General features: G+C 35.7%; 1 protein-coding gene across 1 annotated transcript in view; it reads right to left on the reverse strand.

Moving 5' to 3' along the window:
- Positions 1-23,985, reverse strand: part of PHLPP1 (PH domain and leucine rich repeat protein phosphatase 1) — a 268,194-nt gene that overhangs the window by 29,259 nt on the left and 214,950 nt on the right. Inside the window, exons 11-12 of the mRNA XM_077135308.1 lie at positions 13,601-13,801; positions 10,840-11,002 (exon numbers count right to left, since the gene is read on the reverse strand). Of these exons, the coding sequence (XP_076991423.1) occupies positions 10,840-11,002; positions 13,601-13,801 (364 nt within the window). The remainder of the gene's footprint in view (positions 1-10,839; positions 11,003-13,600; positions 13,802-23,985) is intronic.

The following is a 23,985-nucleotide window of genomic DNA, read 5'->3' on the forward strand; positions in this document are numbered from 1 at the left end:
TATCTTTATGACTAAGCTGATATTCTATTCTCCATCTCACTTTAGAAACAACGACAAGCAAGGAGGATTCCAAGTGATATTCAATCACCTGCAGACATTATTCTCAAGAATGTGGCATATTAAAAATACTTCTTATCCCATTTTCCAGTTACAACAACAACATTCTAGAGATGAGTCTACTCACTTATACAAGTAGTTTATTACTGCCTAGCACAAACATGAAAATAATGTTCTGAAGAGAATTCTGAACATGTTAAAAGATGCTGTCCACCCAGCAATCAGAATCAGTAAGCCATAAGAATATGGAAATGTGACAATTTGCTGATATAGTGTTTAAACCCCAAAATACAAGTTTTTTTCATGTGTGTCATACATTTATTTCACCTGTTTAAAACACAGTTCAAAAAAAGGTTCAAAGTCACTCAATGGAAGATACTCAACTAAAAGCTTGTTTTTTGCTCCCCAAACACTTATTAGTAATGTGGCTGCTATCTGGTTCAGTGGACGGGCCCCCCAAGGAAGGAGAACAGAATGCCCAATCCACGGTCAATTCTGTTTCTTGGGTTTACCAGCCAGCAGAGCCGAAACATGGACTTGGACCTGTGTCCAGCCAAGTCAAGTCTGATTTACATGGTGATTCTGGATTCATGTACCTCTCTAGCTGACTGAGAGCTGATCTGCATCCAAAGGGAGATCTGCCCATTTTAGACCAAGATTTGATAGGACTGGCTGGTAGTGGGATTTGAAAGACTAATTTAAAAGCGTTAAACAAAAGTGAAAATGATAGTACCAAGGAAGAAAATACTATGACATTGGGTCCAGCTGGGCTCATCAGAAAATTCTGAAAAATATACATTTTTCTACTTCTACAGACAATTTAGATGAACTCCCCATTCAAGGAAAGAAACTGATGACCGATGTTCACTTTACCAGATCTCACAGGATATTCCAAAATGGGAAAAAGGCCAAACCTGAATTTTATCTAAGACTATATGGTGTATATAGTCTCTATTTCAGGGTGCATGGATAATGGCCTAATTTTTCAAATTTTTAATACATTTTAGCATGCATATTTTATTAAGGATACTTCTTTCCCTTTTCAATAATTGTTTTTAAAGCTTTGGTAACAAATCTGTGAATAAACACTTTCCTATCATATTTTAAAAGATGAGACTTTCTGGAGAGTAGTAATTTGTTGAATATCTCTCTTTAAATTATGTTATCTGCTAAGTTTTTATAATTGCAATGCTTATGAAATACTACAACTATTGCACTTTATTTTCAAGAAGGAAAATGAATATAACCTAGGGTTAATAAGTCAATAATACAAATTTTAATGTAGACTAGACTATCTCTACCTAGGAATGAAGATATTTCTTCTACATCGAAAATGTGTTTTAGGGCTAAGTTTGCAATGAAGATTTTCACATTTGAGATCCAACAAGTTAAAAAACTTTTTCTTGTACAACTATTTTTACCTGGAATTTGTAAGTAAATATTGTAATTTGAAATAGTCTCATACGAAAGAACACTAAAGTATTAAAACAGAAACAAGGGCCACGGTGGCTCAGCAGGTAAGAATGCTTGCCTGCCAAGCCCAAGGACATGGGTTCGATTCCTGGTGCCTGCCCACGTAAAAAAAAAAAACCAGAAACAATATAACTACTACTTCTTCAATAAACTATACGTCCAGGGCTAATTTATACTTTTGTACATAAAGTATACTTAATATTGCTCACCCCTAACCCTGCCCTGCCAAAACACCACCAAGGCAAAATCTCTATCTGTTGGTAATGAAAAGAGCTGAATGCTGTTAACAACAGGAAAATGCTGAGATTTAACAGCTGGGATGAAAAAATCACAGACCAAAAGAATGGAAACCATTTAAAAAGATTTAAAAATTTTAAAAGGAGGTCAACCACACCCTAGCAGAGAGAATCTGCTGAAGTTAAAGGTACCACATCACTTTATGCTGGTGGGACCTGCAGGCCGACAAATGCCACATACACAGGAGGATAGGAAAAATACAGAGTCTAGAGGCTTCAAAGGAAGGTTTTTCGAACTGCTGGGTCTCACCCTCAGGGAAAACTGGTGCAGGTGACTCTTTCCTTCTGAGAGGAAACCAGTCTGGTCTGGAAAACCTGACTGACTGGGGTCTATAATACCTAAGTAGACCCTCCTAAGGGGGAATAAAAGGCAGGGCAAGAAACAAGAAAACAAGAACTGAAAATTTCTGATCTGTTAAACAAAACCCTAAGCTAGAGGTCTAGAAGAAGCTGAACTGAATGTCAAAGAATAGATAGACAACAAAGTCATGCAGCAAGAAAATCCTAGGTAAAAAAGTGAAAGCAATCTTCAGAATAAACTAATTAAGGTAATTAAATGCCTAGATGCCAGCAAAAAATAACAAATCACACTAGGAAAACTGAAGATATGGCCCAGTCAAAGGCACAAGCCAACAATTCAAATGACATACAGGAGCTGAAACAACTAATTCAGGATGTTCGAACAGACATGGAAAATCTCATCAAAAATCAAATCAGTGAACTGAGGGAGGATATAAAAAGGTAAGAGACAAACAAAAAGATGAAATCAAAAGTGTGAAAAAAAAATCACAGAACTTATGGAAATGAAAGGCATAGTAGAAGACATGAAAAAAACAATGGAAACCTACAATGTTAGATTTCAAGAGGCAGAAGATAGGATTAGTGAACTGGAGGATGAGACATCTGATATCTGACAAGCAAAAGAAAATATAGGGAAAAGAATAGAAAAATATGAGCAGAGACTCAGGGAACTGAATGACAACATGAAGTGCACAAATATTCATCTTGTGGGTGTCCCAGAAGGAGAAGAGAAGGGAAAAGGAGGAGAAAAACTAATGGAGGAAATTATCACCAAAAATTTCCCAACTATTATGAAAGACTTAAAATTACAGATCCAAGAAGTGCAGTGTACCCCAAATAGAACAGATCCAAATAGATGTACCCCAAGACACTTACTAATCAAAATGTCAGATGTCAATGAGAAAGAGAGAATTTTGAAAGTAGCAAGAGAGAAGCAATCAATTACAACAAGGGAAGCCCAATAAGACTATACGTAGATTTCTCAGCAGAAACTATGGAGGTGAAAAGACAGTGGTATGATCTATCTAAGATACTAAAAGAAAAACTGCCAATGAAGAATTCTTTATCCAGCAAAATTGTCCTTCAAAAATGAGAAGGAAATTAAAACATTTTCAGGCAAAATATTACTGAGCAAATTTGTAACCAAGAGATCGGCTCTGAAAGAAATACTAAAGGGAGCACTAGAGACAGATAGGAAAAAATAGGAGAGAGAGGTGTGGAGAAGAGTGTAGAAATGAAGACTATAAGAAAAAGTAAAAAGGAGAAAAATTAGATATGACATATAAAATCCAAAAGCCAAAATGGTAGAAGAAAGTACTGCCCTTACAGTAATAACACAATGTTAATGGATTAAACTCCCCAATCAAAAGACATAGGTTGGCAGAATGGATTAAAAAATGGGACGCATCTATATGCTATCTATAGGAGAGACATTTTAGACGCATCTATATGCTATCTATAGGAGAGACATTTTAGACCCAAGGATAAATATAGGTTGAAAGTGAAAGGTTGGGAAAAGATATTTCACAAAAACAACAATCAGAAAAGGAGTAGCTATACCAACATCCAACAAATTAGACTTCAAATGTAAAACAATTAAAAAGTCAAAGAAGGGCACTATGTATTAACAAAAGGAACAATTCAACAAGAAGACATAACAATTATAAATATTTATGCACCAAGCCAGAGGCCTCCAAAATACATGAGGCAAACACTGAAAATGCTGAAAAGAGAAATAGCCACATCTACCATAATAGTTGGAGACTTCAATTCCTCACTCTCATCAATGGACAGAACATGTACACAGAGGATCAAGAAAGAAACAGAGAATTTGAATAACACAATAAATGAACAAAGACTTAACAGACATTTATAGAATATTACAACCCACAACAGCAGGATACACCTTTTTCTCAAGTGCTCATGGATCATTCTCAAGGATAGACCGTACGCTGGGTCACAAAGCAAGTCTCAATAAATTAAAAAAGATTGAAATCATACAAAACACCTTCTCAGATCACAAAGGAATGAAGTTGGAAATCAATAATAGGCAGAGGGCCAAAAAATTCACAAATATATGGAGGCTCAACAACACACTCTTCAACAACCAGTAGGTCAAGGGAGAAATTACAAGAGAAATCAGCAAATACCTCAAGGCAAATGAAAATGAAAACATCACATATCAAAATTTATATGGGATGCAGCAAGGTCAGTGCTAAGAGGGAAATTTACTGCCCTAAATGCCTATATTAAAAAAGAAGAGCAAAAATCGAGGAATTAACTGTTCATTTGGAAGAAAGAACAGCAAACTAACCCCAAAGCAAGCAAAAGGAAAGAAATAATAAAGTTTAGAGCATAAATAAATAAAATTGAAATCAAGAAAACCAACAAAACCAGAAGCTGGTTCAATGAGAAAATCAGTAAGATTGATGGGCCCTTAGCAAGGTTGACAAATAAGTAAACTAAAAAATGGAAGAGGAGACATAATCACCAACCCTACAGCAATAAAAGAGGTAATGAGAGGATACTAGGATCAACTTTATGCTAATAAACTAGACAATGTAGATGAAATGGACAACTTCCTAGAAAGGCACTGTTATAGTTAGGTTCAGGTGTCAACTTGGTCAGGTGAAGGTGCCTAGTTCTTCTGCTGTGGACATGAGCCAATGGCATGTGAACCTCATCTGTTGCTGATTACATCTGCAGTTAGCTAGGAGGTATGCCTACTGCAATGAATGACGTTTGATTTCATTGGCTGGAAGTTTAAATGAGAGAGGTCAAAGTACAAGCAGCTCAGCATACCTCAGATCTCAGCATTTGCAGCTCAGTCCAGGCCTTTGGAGATGCAGAAAGGAATCACCCTGGGGAAAGTTGTTGGAACCCAGAGGCAAGGAGAGAAGGCCAGCAGAGATTACCCTGTGCCTTTCCATGTAAGAAAGAACCTCAGTTGAAAGTTAGCTGCCTTTCCTCTGAAGAACTATATGTTAACTAAATAAATCTTCTTTTATTGAAACCAATCCATCTCTGGTGTGTTGCATTCCCGCAGCTAGCAAACTAAAACACGCATGGACAACCAAAATTGACTCGAGAAGAAATAGATGACCTCCACAAACCAATAACAAGTAAAGAAATTGAATTAGTCATTAAGAAGCTCCCAAAAAAGAAAAGCCCAGGACCAGATGGCTTCACATGTGAATTCTACCAAACATTCAAGAAAGAATAGTACAAAAATCCTGTTCAAACTTTTCAAAAAATTGAAGAGAAGGGAAGGCTACCTAACTTACTCTATGAAGCCAATACCACCCTCATACTAAAGCCAGACAAGGATACTACAAGAAAAGAAAATTCCAGACCAATCACTCTAAAGGATATAGATGTAAAAATCCTTGACAAAATACTTGCAACTCAAATCCAGCAGCACATTAAAATAATTATACACCATGACAAAGTAGGATTCATCCCAGATATGCAAGCATAGTTCAACATAAGAAAATCAATTAATGTAATACACCATATAAACAAACCAAAGCTGAAAAACCACAAGATCATCTCAATTGATGCAGAAAAGGCATGTGACAAAATTCAACATCCTTTCTTGTTGAAAACACTTCAAAGGATAGGAATAGAAGGGAACTTCCTCAACATGATAAAGGGAATATATGAAAAAACCCACAACTAACATCATCCTCAATGGGGAAAAACTGAAAACTTTCCCCCTAAGAGCAGGAACAAGACAAGGATCCTTGTCCACTGTCACCATTGTTATTCAACATTGTGTTGGAAGTTCTAGCCAGAGCAATTAGACAAGAAAAAGAAACACAAGTCATCAAAATTGGAAAGGAAGAAATAAAACTCTCACTGTTTCAGATGATATGATATTCTATGTTGAAAACCAAAAAAAAATCCATAGCAAAACTACTAGAGCTGATAAATGAGTACAGCAAAGTGGCAGGTTACAAGATCAACACTCAAAAATCTTTAATGTTTCTATACCCTAGTAATGAGCAATCTGAGGGGGAAATCAAGAAAAAAAATAAATTTATAATTGTAACCAAAAGAATAAAAAATTTAGGAATAAATTTAACTAAGGACACAAAGACCCATGCAAAGAAAACTACAAGAAATTGCTAAAAAAAAAATCACAGAAGACCTAAATAAATGGAAGGGCTTATAATGTTTCTGGATAGGAATATAATTATAGTTAAGATGTCAATTTTTCCTAAATTGATTTATAGATTCAATGCAATACCAATGAAAATTCCTAAACCTTACTTTTCAGAAATAGAAAAACCAATAACCAAATTTATCTGGAACAGCAGGGTGCCCCGAATAGCTAAAAACTTCCTGAGGAAGAAAAATGAAGTTGGCGGTTTCACACTACCTGACTTTACGAAGCTATAGTGGTAAAACAGCATGGTAAAGGCATAAAGATAGATATACTGACCAATGGAGTCAAATAGAGTGTTCAGATATAGACCCTCTCATCTATGGACAATTGATCTTTGATAAGGCAGTCAAGCCAATTCACCTGGGACAGAACAGTCTCTTCAAAAAATGGTACCTGGAAAACTGGATATCCACATGCAAAAGAATGAAAGAGGATCCATATCTCACACACTATACAAAAATTAACTCAAAATCGATCAAAGACCTAAACATTAGATCTAAGACTATAAAACTTTAAGAAGAAAATATAGGGAAATATCCTATAAATCTTACAAAAGGAGGCAGTTTTCTAGATCTTATACCCAAAGCACGAGTATTGAAGAAAGAAATAAATAAGTGGGAACTCCTCAAAAAAAAAAACACTTTTGTGCATCAAAGAATTTTGTCAAAAAAGTAAAAAGTAAACCTACACAATGGGAGACAATATTTGGAAATAATATATCAGGTAAGCATCTAGAATCCAGAATATATAAAGAGATTGTTCAACTCAACAGCAAAAAGACAAACAACCCAATTACAAAATGGGCAAAAGACATGAACAGAGACTTCTCAGAAGAGGAAATACAAATGGCTAAAAGGCACATGAAAAAATCCTCAATAATCCCTGGCTATTAGGGAAATGCAAATCAAAACCACAATGAAATATCATCTCACAACCACCAGAATGGCTATTGTAAATAAAACAGAAAATGACAAGTGCTGGAGAGGTTGTGGAGAAAGAGACACACTTATCCACTGCTGGTGGGAATGTAAAATGGTACAGTTACTGGGGAAAATTGTTTGGCAATTCCTCAGGAAGCTAAGTATAGAATTGCCATATGATCCGGCAATGCCATCGCTAGGTATCTATTCAGAGGACATGAGGGCAAGGACACAAACAGACATTTGCACACCAATATTTATAGCAGTATTAATTACAATTGCCAAGAGATGGAAACAGCTCAAATGTCCATCAATAGACAAGTAGCTAAATAAGCTGTGGTATATACATATGATGGAATATTACACTGATGTAAGACAGAATGAAGTCATAAAACATATAACAACATAGGTGGACTTTGAGGACATTATGCTGAGTGAAATTAGCCAGAAACAAAAGGACAAATACTGTATGGTCTCACTGATATCAACTAACATTAATAAATGAACTCGGAGAATTTCAGTTAAGAACAGAGGCCATCCCTCCTTCTCCAGCCAATACAAGGAGCAAACTCACCACCCTCCCCTTGTCTACATGGGACATGACTCCCAGGGGTGTAAACCTCCCTGGCAACGTGGGACAGAAATCCTAGAATGAGCTGGCACTCAGCATCAAGGGATTGAGAAAGCCTTCACAACTGAAAGGGGGAAGAGCGAAATAAGACAAAATAAAGTGTCAGTGGCTGAGAGATTTCAAACAGAGTCAAGAGGTTATTCTGGAGGTTATTCTTACGCATTTTATAGATATCCCCTCTAGGTCTATTAGAGAGGTTAGAGGGAAGTACCAGAAACTGTAGAGCTGTGTTCCAGTAGCCATGTTTCTTGAAGATGAATGTATAATGATATAGGTTTTGCAATGTGACTATGTGATTGTGAAAACCTTATGTCTGATGCTTCTTTTATCTATGATATTGACAGACGAGTAAAAAATATGGATTAGGGTGGGCCACGGTGGCTCAGCAGGCAGAGTTCTCACCCGCCGTGCCAGAGACCCAGATTTCATTCACAGTGCCTGCCCAAGCAAAAAAAAAAAAAGGATTAAAAATAAATAAATAATAAGGGGAATAAATGTTAAAATAAATTGAGTGATTGAAATACTAGTGAACAATGAAAGGGAGAGGTAAGGGGCATAGAAAAAAATAGGGGGAACAAAAGCTTAAAATCTATTGAATAGATGGAAATACTGGTGGTCAATGAGAAGGAGAGGTAAGGGGTATGGTATATGTGAGTTTTTTCTTTTTCCTTTTTATGGAGCGATGCAAATGTTCTAAAAAATGATCATGGTGATCGCAAATGTTCTAAGAAATGATCATGATGATGAATATGCAACTATGTGATGATATTATGAATTACTGAATATATATGTAGAACGGAATGATAAGTTAAAAAAAAAAAATAAAAAATAAATATACATGGTGATGAATATACTACTATGTGATGATATTGTGAACCATTGATTGTACACCATACACAAAATGTCTGTATATTAAGAATGTTCATGTTTGTATATTGTTTTGTTTTCCAATACAAAATAAATTAAAAAAAAACACAATGAGATACCACTTTACACCCACCAAAATAAATTTTTTTCTTAAAGGAGCTGTAAAGCGGTATATAAAGGGAAGACAACAGGGGAAAGAATGGAGCAGAAACAGAAAGTCTTGATTCTGGAACCCAGGAAACCAAGCAAGAGTCTAGAAGAGTATGAATTTCCATATAACAAGTTTCACATTTTGCAAACTCTAGTCAAAACCTGAAAAAATAAAAATGTCTATCTGTATTTTAAATTTGGTTCTTAAAACAAACAAAAAAACCTAACTAAATACAATTAAGAGTTACATAAAATTAAAAGACCAGTACAGAAACTAAGACCAGCAAATATGAGGTTAATATCAAGACTCTGTTTTCCTCTTTGAGCTGGTTTATCATCTTGCAGGTGTACAGACATCAGCTTAAGAGCCCCCTGTTAAGGATACCACAGCATAGCAGCTAAGTCAAGTAATGGGTTGCTCAGGGACGCTGGGATGCTTAGTTGCCAACATCTTTCCTGTGCTGGAAGCAAACAGCATTTGCTTATATAATAAATTTCCTGGATCTTGTTGAGTTTCAGCCAAAATAATTGTGCCATATAATCAACACCACAGGTGAACCTATATTAAGGACTTGTATTAACTAGAGTTAACATGGAGTACTTACTATGTGCAGTCCTATTTCAAATACTTACAGATATTATTTAATTTCATTGCCACCAATATTTTAAGGGTAGTACTTTGTTTTTCTGATTTTGCATATGAGTAGACAGATAGAACAGTTTAATTATTTTCAGCTAGGATCCAATTCCAGACCTGTCTTGCTCAAGAGCCCATGCTCTAGACCTCTATGAAAGGTCCTATTTAGAATGTAAAAGTAAAATGCTTCTGGAAGTTTATAATAAACATTATAAAATTCCAGGGTGCTATATGAAATGATAGCGCTCTTAAAGCTCTCAGTAGAGTATTTTATGCCTTAAAGCATACGCACATTTACATACACTTATAAAATGGCTTGTACACGCCATAACCAAAAAATGTCTAAAAATTATGAAAATTTATGAATACTATTTTAAAGTGTCTTCAAATGTCTATACACTTTCCTAATCTGATACACAAAGTTTATACCAGAAAGTGCCTGAGAATAACTAAGTATGACTACTTTTTTTCCCTTGTGAGGAGATTAGAATATGCTCCAAGTCTAAACCAAGTTATTTTTATTAAACATAATTGGTGATAATCAGAAATGCCAAGATGCAAATGAAAAATTTCACCATATATAAAGAATGTCTTACTCTGCATCCACCAACTACCCCAAAAGACACAAAATATGAAAAAATAAAAATGATTAGATGGCTTTCATTCTAGTAATTAGTTTCATCCCACCAGTCCATGGGTCAGCCCTCTGGGCTAGGAGTCAGGATTTGCAGACAGTCTCTGCCACCAATTTGCTGTCTTCATTTACATAAATTGCTTCATTTTTCAGCTCCTCAGATTGCTCATCTATCAAATGGGAATAATGATATCTGCCCTCCTGATTTCACTAAATGGAAATGTTTGACGACAGCAATGATGCTATATCTGTGTAGGGAACTGCCACTCTTCTAGGACTGTGGTGGTATATGCTAACTAATTAGGCAAGCTGGGATGGGGGAAGGGTATGCAATGGCAATATTAACTTTTCCCAATTGCTTTCACACCTGTCTTACCCTCTGAGCCTCATAACCACTCTGGAAATAGGGAGGGGAATGACTATACAGATTGGGAAAGAGGTATCAGGTAGCTGTGTAGCTGGCTTCATGTCATATAGCTAGTTAGGGACAGAGCCCAGGAATACAATTTTTCAAGACAGTCAGTGTTTTTTATCCTTTGCTGACTCAAAGTGTAACCTGCTGGTTAGGAAGACCAGAGCAAGGGTTGATTAGATTCTTTACTCTCAGTGCATCCAATTGAATTGCAAACTTCCTAAACTGATGAATTAGGGAAAACAATTCTCTTTGAGACCTGAAGCTTAGAGTTTATGGAATCAAAACACATACTTTGATTTCTGGGAGCTGCATAACTTCAGGAAAGACTTCGATGCAATTGGAATGAGCAATCACAGTGTGCATGCGCCTGCAGTTCGTGATAGTTGTTGGGATGGCTTTCAGTTTATTCCCACTGATATCGATTTCTTCAAGTTCCTCCAGCTTTGCCATTTTACTAAAAAACAGAAAATCCATGGGGGAAAGGATCATAAAATAATAACAATGCAATTTAAAAAGAAAATAATATATAATGAGAATGAAAAGGGGAACTTATGATGACATTACTTTAAAGATTCTGTAAGACGCTTGTAATGGTCATTTAAAAAAGTTTTTCATTATTATTTATGAGTATCAAAGAATTTTAACACCTCCTTTCCTACTAAAAAACTATACAATTCTACAAATTAGCCACAAGAAGAAAAGTGCATGTCTCTTTCCTCATAAAATCTGTGTGTAGATTAAGTTACTGCAACAACAACCCTTTTGCTATGTAGCTTAGTCTCAATTCCAGTAAAAATTCTACTCAGATGGGTCAAAAGCCAGCATTAAACCAACATAACTGCCTTGAAAGAGCTAGTCTAAGAGTATTTCTTTGTATTGGTATTGAAAACTCAAAGAGATATAGAGAATAGGGCTGCAGTTCATATTAATATATGCTTTCTTCTAAAACCCTACTCCACAAATTTCTCTGACATCATTCACGATTTTATAAGGTGGTGGCGAGGGGCGGGGGATATGTTTGAAAAGTCATTCAGAACAGCCTGCGGCCACCTGGCAGTATTTGAATTCACAGAGTGACCCCCAAAATCTCTCTCAACTCCAGCGAAACATCTACACAGAAAGATTCTCTTTGCCCTTACCTTAATAGCTTGTTCTAATGTAATTTAACACTTTCGTTTACGAATGCCTTTATTGTTCAATCTTAATCTATCATGTAAAAATTTCAGTAAACAAGTAAAAATTCCAGAGTTAGGGCTTACTACGTTCTTTGTAAGTTTGGAGGAAAATGCCCATGCTCTCCATGTGTGCGAGTATCTAACAGCATCTACCACTCCTCTGATTCTCGTTCTTCTATTGGTGATGCTGGGTTCCAGGATGTCCAGGATTCCCAAGGGTTGTAATGCAAAGGTGTAAATTTATTTATTGAAAATAAATATGTGCGTATGATACGACAACTACACTTTTACCTTATGAAATCAGATTGTTTAATGTAAAAACTAGCCAACATGTCAGCATATACTACAAACAACAGTACACACAGACTGTGAAATCATCCATCTAGGATGGCCTGAATTGGTAAGAAAATTATCTTAAGAATAATATGTTCTCATTGTATTTTGAAAGAAATATGGTGACGGGGCACAAGAAGTGATTAAAAGAATAGAAATCAGGCCCAAGAAGGAAAAAAAGACATTTACATCTGTCAACATAGAAAGAAGTCAGCGAAGAATGAATGACTTGATCGCTGGAGTGTGTCTTTAATTCAGTACCGCTGGGTAAGTGTCTACCCTAGGCCAGACCTTGTGTGAGATGTGAGGTTAAAGAGATGAATAAGTCACAGTCCTGACCCTTAAGGAGCTCGGGGCCTTGTAGGGGAGCAATCGGACCACATCACACCCCCCGAGAAGAGATGGAAATTATAGCAAGATGGATTTTTACTAGGTCCATTAAAAACTTCTTTGCACTTAGGGTGACAAGAGAGACATGCGTCACTGGAGGAAGGGAGAAATATCCTCTGAATCAGAGCTGATTCTGCAGGATCTTCTGCAGGGTTTAGATATTCACCATCTGAAATTGGACAATGAGCCCTTCCAGACATATTCATTTTATGTGATTACCATGTTTTCTCCCAAAACTATTACCTCCCCACCCCATCAGTACATAGAAGTAAATAAATGGTTTAACAGTAACATCAAATGAGAGGAAAACAATAAAGTAAAAATAAATATATATTATAAAAAAGAGAGCAATATTTTAAGTAAATGCATAAGTGGGCCTTCCTCCTTCAGAAAGATTTAAACAGGCTGGCAGCAGAGAAAGGCTGTGCTAGTATTTTGATTTGGCCTCAATTCTGAGTTGCAGTTACCAGCATAATACCAGAAGGGTTAGTGTTTGCTTCTTTGATGTGTGGGTGTGTGTTCCAAGCCCTAACTTGTTAGATGGATAAATGCCAGTGAAATGGAAGTGGAGTAAATTCTTCATGGCAGGCTCAGAGTGTAGAGTCACTCAAAGCCAGAGACAATGCCACTGCTACCCAAAATTGGAAACTAAAATTAAAATGGAATTAAAAATGGATCTTCTAAGAGCCATAAATCATTTGTAACATCACACAGTTTCTATGGTTGCATATGCTACCACTCCTTTTGATTCCATGTGCATGAATATAAAAGCTGGAAGTTAAGTAAGAAGCTTCAAGTTCCAAGTATATATTCTAATACCTACACACCATATTAGGTTAATATTATTGTTTTTAATTAATTTGGTTAAAAAGAAACAAGGAAAAATATACCCGCTACATAACATACTTTATTTCAAAATCATAAGAACACTCTAGTGATTGGATCTTTGGAGACATTATTATTAGAAAATGTATACGTTTCAATTTAGAAGAATGCTGACCATGGCTTGCATAAAAGGTAACTCTAAATAAAAATGCATGAGGAACAAGCTTTATGCTATCTGGGAAATAGACATTTTTAGCTTTCTCCTTTGCCATCGATGAACACGTTTTTAGAAATACAATTAAAAATGCCACTTTACAATCCTTCTTTACCTTGCTGGAAAAGTCTGAAGTCGGTTATAGGCCATGTGAAGGATCTTCAGATGGGGATGTCCTGTTAATAAGGGCACACATTTATCTGTGAGGTTGTTATTTGTCAAATACAGTTCTTGTAAGATGCTGTTTGTTTCTTCAGAAAGTGTGGCTGGAGGAAGGGTTTCCAATTTGTTTGCAGATGCATTCAGGAATCTCAGGCTACAATGACAAAATGCAATAAAACCCTGTTGATAAACCAGAGCTCTAGTTCAGAACCCTCAACAAACCTAGATGTTTTCTGATTGATATCAGACACAATAGATTAGATACTGGGTTTAGAAACATGAATTAAAAGCTAGAGTTTGGCATCAAGGAGCTCAATTTAGCAGTCATAGATACCTGATCTGCTATTTATGATAACTATAATAACTATCTACATGTGACACATAAAAAGAGATACAAATCAGTTTTTATGAGAGCCAAAGGTGGAAAGAAGTGATTGATTCCATAGCTGGTGGGGAGAAGAAAGGAGAATGATTAAGTAAATTTAATATTCTGACTTACGGAAGAGAAAAACAATTGCTTATTGCTTTTATGAAAGTTTTGTTTACTTGTAGTAATAAAATAATTGGGCATTAGATTACGTTGTCATGATGTAAATACAAAAATGACTGCCTTTCTCAGTCTGGATGTCCAAACCATTTTTTACTGACCTGCATTCACAACTGCAGGAGATAATTTGCTCTATATTCAAATAACGGAAAACCATATAGGAATGAGAATGAAGAACTACACCGACATGCAACCACAGGATGAATCTCACAGATACAATATTGAGTGAAAGAAGCCAACTGAAAGAAGCCAGATACAAGAAGATTCCACATTCATAAAGTTAAAAAATGGATACACCTAATCTATGGTAATAGAATTTAGGGCAGTAATCACTCATAGGGGGTGGGGCAGTATCTAGTCCTGGGCTTCTGACAACATTCTGTTTCTTGATCAGGGTGCAGTTTGCATGAGTATATTTCACTTCGAGAAAATTCTCAAGTGGTACATTTGTGATATGGACACTTTTCTGTATTTTACATCATACTTTAACAAAATCTATGTAAAAGAAAAAAGACATATATGCTGCTACTGTGGTTTCAAGATGATTGAACAATGGGTGAAATATAAAGTACATTTTTATACCTAAGTTAACTGAAATTGCCAAAGACTATATAATCCTTCCACAGTTGCTGTGAAACACAGGTAAATACAAAATGCCAAGCTGGAGAACTGAAAACAACAACTTGCTGTGATCAGGTTCTAATTCATTCCCAAGAAAAGGGAAGGCAGGCCAGGTACTGTGATGAGGGGCAGAAGACGGGGGTCTCCCCCTCTTTACAGTGGATCACCAGTTGTGGTCACAGCGGATTGTCAGTTGTGATCACGGTGGATCGCCAGTTGTGATCACAGTGGATTGCCAGTTGTGATCACAGTGGATTGCCAGTTAGGATCACAGTGGATCACCGGTTGTGATCACTGTGGATTGTCAGTTGTGATCACAGTGGATCGCCAGTTGTGATCACAGTGGATCACCAGGTGCAAAGCTCAGAAACTACAAAATCGAGTGCTCAGCCTGCAGGACTCCCCTTTCCTACTTACGAAAACTAAATCTGCCTTGCCTCCTCAGCTGGGTCTACTCTGTAAGGTGCTTACACTGTTTTCACATTTCAAAATAACCTAGGTTTGAAAGTATTAGATTTAATACCATTCTGCCATATTTTGCTATAACAAAAAATAAAATCCTCCTTAAAAAGGAAGAAAATGGACTATCAGGGACAGTTATTTTTAATATTGGGTAAAAAAAAAAAAAAGGCTTCACATTCAGGACTGAACACCAGTTCTAAACTCTAAACTCTTCATCCACTAATTTAACACTCCCCAATCTTGTCCCCTACACTCAACTTGCGCCCCAACACACACACACAACACACACACACTGCTACTTATCTGAGGAAAAGCAGCTTCTCCAAAATAGAACATTTTCCATTAAAGAAACACGTATTCCGTTGACATTTAAAAAAAAAAAAGGAAGTTAGAGAAGGGCTGTACAGACCATAAATAGTCATGGGAAATTATAGTCATGTGCACTACAGAGAAGAAAATAAAGATCATTCAGGCACTTTCTGAAGTAGTTTTGAACTTGAAAGGAAACCAGTTTCAGCATTATAGATCTTTTAAAGCATTTTTACAGGTCTGTTTCTTTCTTTCTCTCTTTCTTTTTTTTTTTTAATTTTTTGTGGAACATAAGCCTAGAGAGGTTACTGTCTAGCTCAAAGTCACACAGCACGTAGTGGCATACCCACTGAGGACTGAATATATTTAGATCATGTCAAACCCCCACTCAAAGCCCAATGGCTTGCGCTGTCCTTAGGATGAATTCCCTGCTTCCACCAGCCTGTCCGCTGTGGGTGGGTGGCTCCCGCCCACCACTGGGTTTGTGGGGACCACACCCCACCCTCCACACCCTCCAGGCACCCTGTCCTCTTCTTTGTACTACAAATTCATGAAGTCCTTTCTGACAGTTAAGTTTTAGGATTTGCTATTTATTCCTCCTGCCTGGAAGGCATGCTTTCTCCCTTTGTTCTCTCCACTGGTAAGTGAAATACTACTTTCTCCGCAAGGCTTCCCTGACAAACCCATACAAAGGGGCCTCCTCAGTCTCTTTAGGTCCCATTTATAGCACATGACTTTACTACCACACTGGTTAAGAACTTCTTAAATGTGGAATTATTTTCACATCTTATATTTGTCCTAAAATATCTGTGAAGCCAGGTTGGCTGGAGACATCTGATAATCTCATTAAAATACAATTCTTTAGGAGATACATACTATTTATAGACACGTGAAAAAAAAAGGGAGGAGAGGGTCTGAATTCATGAATGTTTACATAGTTTTAGACCAGAAAAAAGAGGAAACTTTGTTTTGAAAGGAAAAAAAAATTGACAAGTGGCTCTTCTAGAAAGCTGCAAAAGGGACTTTAAAATCTTTCACAGCATCCGAATGAAGGGAAGAGAAAGATTTCCAGTATGACTCATGCTCTCATTTGTTGAAACTCGCCTGAAGTTAAGGAGCTATACATCTTTATGGAGAATTACAGGGAAGCAGAAACCTGCATCCTACTCCTCCAGGAAAAAAAAAACTATGTCAGTTAAAACTATATGGGCTGGTTCCAAAGAATTTCATTAAAGAGAATAATGTCTGACTTTAATCAACATGCTAGTTAATGGCCAAAGAGCAAAGAGATCGGACTAAAAACATTTCTGATTACAACGGTCTCAGAAAAAATAAATTAAATATCCTAAAAAGAACTGTGATTATTACGGTTTCAGAAAAATTAAACTCAATACCCATCCTCTTAAAAACAAAATATTCATTCCCTAACATGTTTCAGCAGGAGGCCAATTAAATTGATTTAATGGTCTAGATGCCATACTACCACTAGAATGAACAACTACTTTAATTTTGCAAAATTTTTCCCATATGGATAACAGTTTTACTCAGTAAATAGACTGCATAACCCTACCCCCTCCTTTAAACCTCTAAAAAAGTTAAATTCCTATTGAATTTGGTTTCAATTCAATATAATGTGACAACCATTCTCAAGCTTACCCCTTACAGATTTTCACAGTAAGTATATAAAAAAACTGTCCAATGTGCCAAGACACATTTCATCCCTAAAGCCTTCTCACTATGCAGTCTTCTACTAATTATTGCTTTCTTTACACTTGTAAATATTTGTTCAGCTCACAGGTCTTTCCTATTCTCCATTTCTACTCTTTATTTTGATTCTCACATTGTCCCAGAAATATCCTTCTCATGTTTTACAGAGGACAGAAACTGAAGCTGAGAAAAGTTAAATTATTTTCAATGGTTAAATAGTAACTAATGGCAGAGCCAGAAAAAAATCCCAGATCTAGTCAATCTCAAGAGTTCACTATTTCCTAACACATCTCTCCAAAATTCAAATGTTAAAAAATTATTAATAGAAATATCTTCCCGAGGACATTTTCATAGGCCTGTTCACCCCAAATGCTGGGGGTCAAGCAGGGCACCTGTATAGGGAGTGTGAGGACACATGCACAGAATGTTAAAATGAGTTCTAAACAAGTTAACAAATAGCACAGTACCCAATGTGAAAAGTTTTCTTAGCAGAAAATACAAAAATTGCAGAGAAAAGACACACAGATATGACTATTGCCCTACAGCACTTGGAAAGTCGCCACGACAGCAGTAAGAAAAAGCCCTTTCCTGCTTCTTGAGTAATGGTTCTGTTCTTCCTTGGCACGTTCTGTCCATCTGCTCTGGCTCATCTAGGTTTTATTGTTTTGCTTGTTTTTGTTTGTTAGCTTTTTAGCAATTTCCAGCACACCCTTAAATTTTACAGCCAAATTCTGTCTTGAAAACCAAGTACAGGACTTGGTACCACTACAGATTTACCTATTTGAGGCCAGTACCAGGACTTGTATTCTATTAAAAATGCAAATGTTAAAACTATCTAAGCTCAGCTAAATTTTTCTACTTTTAGTCAACCCTCTGATTTCCATTCCCCAAACGTTCCAGAGATGTCAAACAAAACACTCTAATTGCTTACTGTATATCTTTACACCATAACACTTTTGACAATTTCGTCTAAATTGACAGTTTTCAAAGCAGGACCTTTCAAACTTTTTATAACAGTAACCAAGAGTATGAAATACATTTTACATAGCTACCGAGTACACATGCAACACACACATGTGTAAATGAAACAAAAGTTACATGAAACAACACTCAACCTTATTCTCTTGGTGCACCCTAATATTTTCTACCCTGTGTAATTTTGTAAGTGATGGTCATAATCCACTAAATTAATGTTATACCCTATAATGAGTACGAAAAAAGGACCACAATTATGTACAAATGTCTAGCAACACCACCTAACAGTGGGGACTGCATGAGAATAAACAGTGAACACAGTCCCACAGAACTCACACATTATTATCTTGGGAGGTTTGAAAGTTGGCTGGTTTGGGCAAATAAGACCACAAGCCTTCAGAGAAAAGGAACAAAATTTATACAGACTTAAGACTTGTCAAATAAGAACTCAAAAAATTAATTACTGAAATTAGAGAATTAATTTATTTTGGGATATATGAAATATTAACATGGTTATAAGAGTCAAAAGATTATTTTTCTGTATATCCTGTATATATGAGCAGTGCCACTCCCCTCTCATTCCTTTTACTGTGTTCTTATCTCCCATTCTTTCCAATACATTTTCACTCACCTTTGTCGTTAACCAATCTCACTAATCTGGTTTAATCCTCCTATGTTTCTTTTTGTTCAAATGAGAAAAAATGTGCATATTTTCTTATATCTCCTTCTTTCTTACATGAAGGACAGCATACTATAATCTTTTATACATGACTTTTTTCACTTAATATATGCTGAATATCACTCCATATCCATTCACAGAAATGCTCCTCATTCTTGTTTACATCTGGATAGTACCCTGCTGTATAGATGTACTATATTTATTCAACTGCTGTCCAATATTTTTTGTCCAATTACAAACAATACTGCAATGAATAACCTTCTGCATAGTATTTTCTTATTTTTAAAGGTATCATCACAGTAAATTCCTACAGGTGAGATTGTTGTGTCAAAAGGTAAGAGAGTATGTATTTGGATTTAGGTACTGCCAAATATCACTCCAAAAGGTTGTATCACTTTGTAGTCCTATCAGCAGTTTAGGATTGCGCCTGCTTGCCTATTACCTTGCCAAAAGAATGTGTTGCTATCATCTAACATTTTTCCCAATCAGATGGAAAAATGTTTTAATTTCCATTTTTCTCAATGAGTCAGCCTGAATATTTTACATATGCAAAGGGCCAACTTTTATATATATACATATTTTTTATACAAAAATATACTCTTTTTTTTGGCATGGGCAGGCTCCAGGAATCAAACCTTGGTGTCTGGCATGGAAGGCAAGAATTCTGCCACTGAGCCACCGTTGCACTGCCCCCAACTTCTATCTTTTTATGTAAATTGTCTGTTCAACTCTTTTCCAGTTTTTGATCCTCTGTCTCTCCATATTTAAAAGTACTTTATATATTAGTAATATTTGCCTATATTGATTGTGATATATGCAGAAAATATTTTCTCCCAGATTCCAGGTGTTTATTGTGCTTGTTTATGGTGGCTGCTGACATGAATGTTTGTTTTTGTGTTTATGCAGTCAAATTTATTATTCTTTAGTTTTATTGCTTCAGGATCTTAGTCACACTTGGAAACCTTTCCCTACACAAAGGCTAAAGAGGAATACAGCAATATGTTCTTTTAGCACTTGCATGTTTTTATATACAAGTTTTATATTTAGATCCCTGATCCATTTGGAGTTTATTCTTGCATATGGTGTATCATATGGATCTAATTTTATCTTTTTCTGAACGGATACTCAGTTGTACCAGCACGATTTATTTAAAGGCTCATCTTTGCCCCCAGTAATTTAAGATGCCACCTTTATCATATACAAAACTTTCTTATGTACTTGGATTAATATCTGGACTTTCTATTCTTTTCAGCTGTTCTATCTCTTCATGTGCTAGTACCACATTGCTTTAAGACTTTATATTTTGATGTCTGGTAGGGTTTCTCTCCCTATGGCAATTTTACTTCTTCAGTGTTTTGCTGGCTAACCTTGCATGTTTATTTTGCCACATGAATGTTAGCATCAATTTGTTAAACTGTATTATAAAAGCATTTTGGTATGTACATGGAGATTATGTTAAATTTACAAATTAATTTATGAGAAACCTGTGGGACCCTACCAAATATACCAAAATATGCATTTTGGGAGTACCAGAAGGAAAAGAAAAAGAGAAAGGGCAGAGAGAAAATTCAAAGAAATAATGGATGAAAACTTCCCAAACTTAACAAAAGACACGAATATACACATTCAAGATATTCAATAAACTTCGAACAGAATGAACCCAAACAAACCCAGGACACAGCATATTATAATCAAATATAATATGCCAAAGATAAACAGTGAATTCTTAAAGCTGCAAGAAAGAAGCAACATGTCACATACAAGGAAATTCAATAGGATAAAGTGCTATTCTTTCATCAGAAACTATGAAGGCAAGAAGGCAATGAGATGACATATTTAAAGTGCTTAAAAAAACTGCCAACCAAGAATTCTATATCTTTCAAAGCTGCCTTTCAAATATGAAAGACAAACAAAAGCTGAAGGAGTTCATCACCACCAGACTAGCCCTACAAGAGAGATACTACAAGAAACTTGTGTTGGTTGAAAGAAAAGGACAATAGAAAACAGATCACAGTTGTTGAAAAAACAAAGATTTCCAGTAAGGATAACAACATAGATAAATACAAATGCCAATACCAGTGCATTTGTGACTCTACTTTTTACTTCCTACAGGACCTAAAAAAGGCAATGCATAAAATGCAATGATAAATTAGTTGTTACAGGTTTAGGATGACAAATATGAGGTCCATATAACTACAAAGAAATTATTGGAGGATATGCAAACTAATAGAGACTGAAATTAAAGTGCAGAATGCCAGAGGTGGGGGTGGGTGCACAGAAATGGCACATAATGCACAATGGGTGTAGGGTTTCTTGTTGGGGAAATGGAAGTTTTAGTATTAGAAGGTGTGAGTGTACCACAATATTGTGAATGTGATCAAACCCACTAAACAGTATGCCAGGGAGTGGCTGAGATGGGAAAGTTTATGTTTTATATATATATATATATATATATATTCCTACAGTTTAAAAAAAGGAAAGAACAGCTATAGAGACAACGACTATACTATATGGAATATAAGAATGGAAGAGAAAAGACCCAAAAGAACATTACTGGGATATATGAAAAAATTGGAATATGTATTATAAGCTTTATAGTAATATTAAATTTCTTGAACTTGATAATTGCTCTTAACGTGGTTACATAAATGAATATCCTTATTCTTAGAGAATGTACATGGCAGAGTTAAGTGTTCAAAAAGCATGATGTATACAACCTACATGCTAATGTTCAGAAAATAGATTGATAAATAGACAGACATACAGATGGCTGGACTGATAGCTGCACAGAATTAGGCAATGTATTATGTTAAAATTGTTACATGCATGTGTCTGGGAGGGTGGGCATACATTGCAGTTCACTGTATGGTATCTATATTATTTTTATAACTGTTCTATAGGCTTGAAAGCATTTTTTTAAAAGTCAAAAAAAATCATGCTACATTATAATTTCGATTAGTTGATTTAAGTCCAATCACATTTATTGCTATATCTGATGTTTGATTCCAACACTATCATAATACTGCATGTTTATAAGCATTTGCCATGTTTCCTTTACTACAGAATATAAATTAATCTGCTCTTTAATACATTATATATATATATATAGGTATTTAGGAAAGTTTCCATTTTTTGCTCTAGTGGATATTTGTACTTGAGCCTTACTAAATGATCTTAGTCCCCTGAATATCTATTCAATCATTCACTATCAGGCTTATCATCTTACTGTGTATCTTTTAACTCACATCTATTATCTATATAGCAATCAAAGAGGTCATTCTATTTTCTGCTTTCCTCCTTCTATGTCTTCCCATTTTTATTTATTTATTTTTTGTGTGTGATGTATGGTGGGGTCACATTTCATTCTTCTTCCATGTGAGTATCCCATTATTGAAGCACCATCTGTTGAATTTTTTGTTTGTTTGGTTTTTTGTTTGTTTGTTTGTGTGTTTTTTGAGGAAGTGCATGGACCAGGAATTGAAGCGGGGTCTCCCGCATGGCAGGCAACAATTCTACCACTCAACTACCCTCACACACCCCCTATTTCTACCCATTTTTAAGCTGAATAATTTCCACTGTCTCAATATAACTTCTGTACATTAGTCTCAGATCTACATTTATTTATATTACTAGGCTCATCATGAGTCCTTTTGCTCAAATTATATCAATTATCTCTTGGTTGAATTTCATCCTCTGTCATATCACTGTTCACAGAACTTTCTGTGTTGATAGAAATGTTCTATTATTTGCACGATTCAACATGGCAACAATTAGTTATATGTGGCTACGGAGCACTTAAGATGTGGCTAATTAAGGGAGGAGCTAAATTTTAAATTTTATTAATTACATTTAGTTAAAATTAGTACTAAACCCATTGAATTATATATAATAAAACGTGAATTTCATAGTATGTGAGAATTTAAATAGATAAATGTGACCGGTGGTTCCATTTTGGACAGAGCAGCTCTGGTAGATCGTCAAGAAAGGATCATGGGCACAGAATTCCCTAAGTCCTTTAAGTTCCTTGTTTTTTTTTAAACAACTTCATTGAGATATAATTCACATACTATACAATTCGGTCTTTTAAAACTTGGTGGTTTTTTCACAAAGTTGTGCAACTATCACGACTGTCTAATTTCAGAACATTTTCATCACCTCCACCCCTCAAAGAAACCTCATAATCATTAGTACTCTCTGATCGTTTCTCCTCTCACCCCAGCCACTGGACACTTTCTATGCCTATAGATTTGCCAACACTGGAGATTTCATATAATGGAACCATACAATATGTGATCTTTTATGTCTGGCTTCTTTCATGTAGCATCATGTTATCCATGTTGTAGCAAAGTATCAATAGTTCGCTCCTTTTTATTGCTGAATAGTATTTCATTATGTGGATATTTTATCATTCGTTCATTAATGGACATTTGGGTTGCTTCTACATTCCAGCTATTATAAATAACACTTCTGTGAACATTGGTGGTATACAAGTTTTCACGTGAACATGCTTTCATTTTCCTTGGGTATATGTACCAACAGCAGAATTACCGTGGTAACTCCAAGTTTAACTGTTTGAGACTATTTTCCAAAGTGACTGCACCATTTAAATTCCCACCAGCAGTGTATGAGGGTTCTAATTTCTCCACATCCTTGCCATTTGTTATTGATTAAAACCACCAAGCGAGGAAAAGAGGCATTTCTTTGTGGTTTTGATTTATATTTCCCTAATAGTTAATGATGTTAAACATTTTTTTCATTTGTATATCTTCTTTGGAGAAATGTCTCTTCAGATCCTTTGCCCATGCTTACTTTGTTTTATTTTTCTTTTTATTGCTGAGTTTTAAGAGTTTTCTCAAGATCTTTTTAAGATTTATGATGTGCAAGTAGTTTTTTCCATTCTGTGGACTGTCTTTTCACTTTCTTTATGGTGTCCTTTGAAGCACAAATTTTTAAATATGATGAAGTCCAATGTCTTTTTTTGTTGTTGTTGCTGGTGGTTTTGGTGCTTAAAAGTTTAACACTATATTCCATCATCTAG

This window comes from Tamandua tetradactyla, chromosome 18, assembly GCF_023851605.1.
Source record: "Tamandua tetradactyla isolate mTamTet1 chromosome 18, mTamTet1.pri, whole genome shotgun sequence".
NCBI lineage: Eukaryota > Metazoa > Chordata > Mammalia > Pilosa > Myrmecophagidae > Tamandua > Tamandua tetradactyla.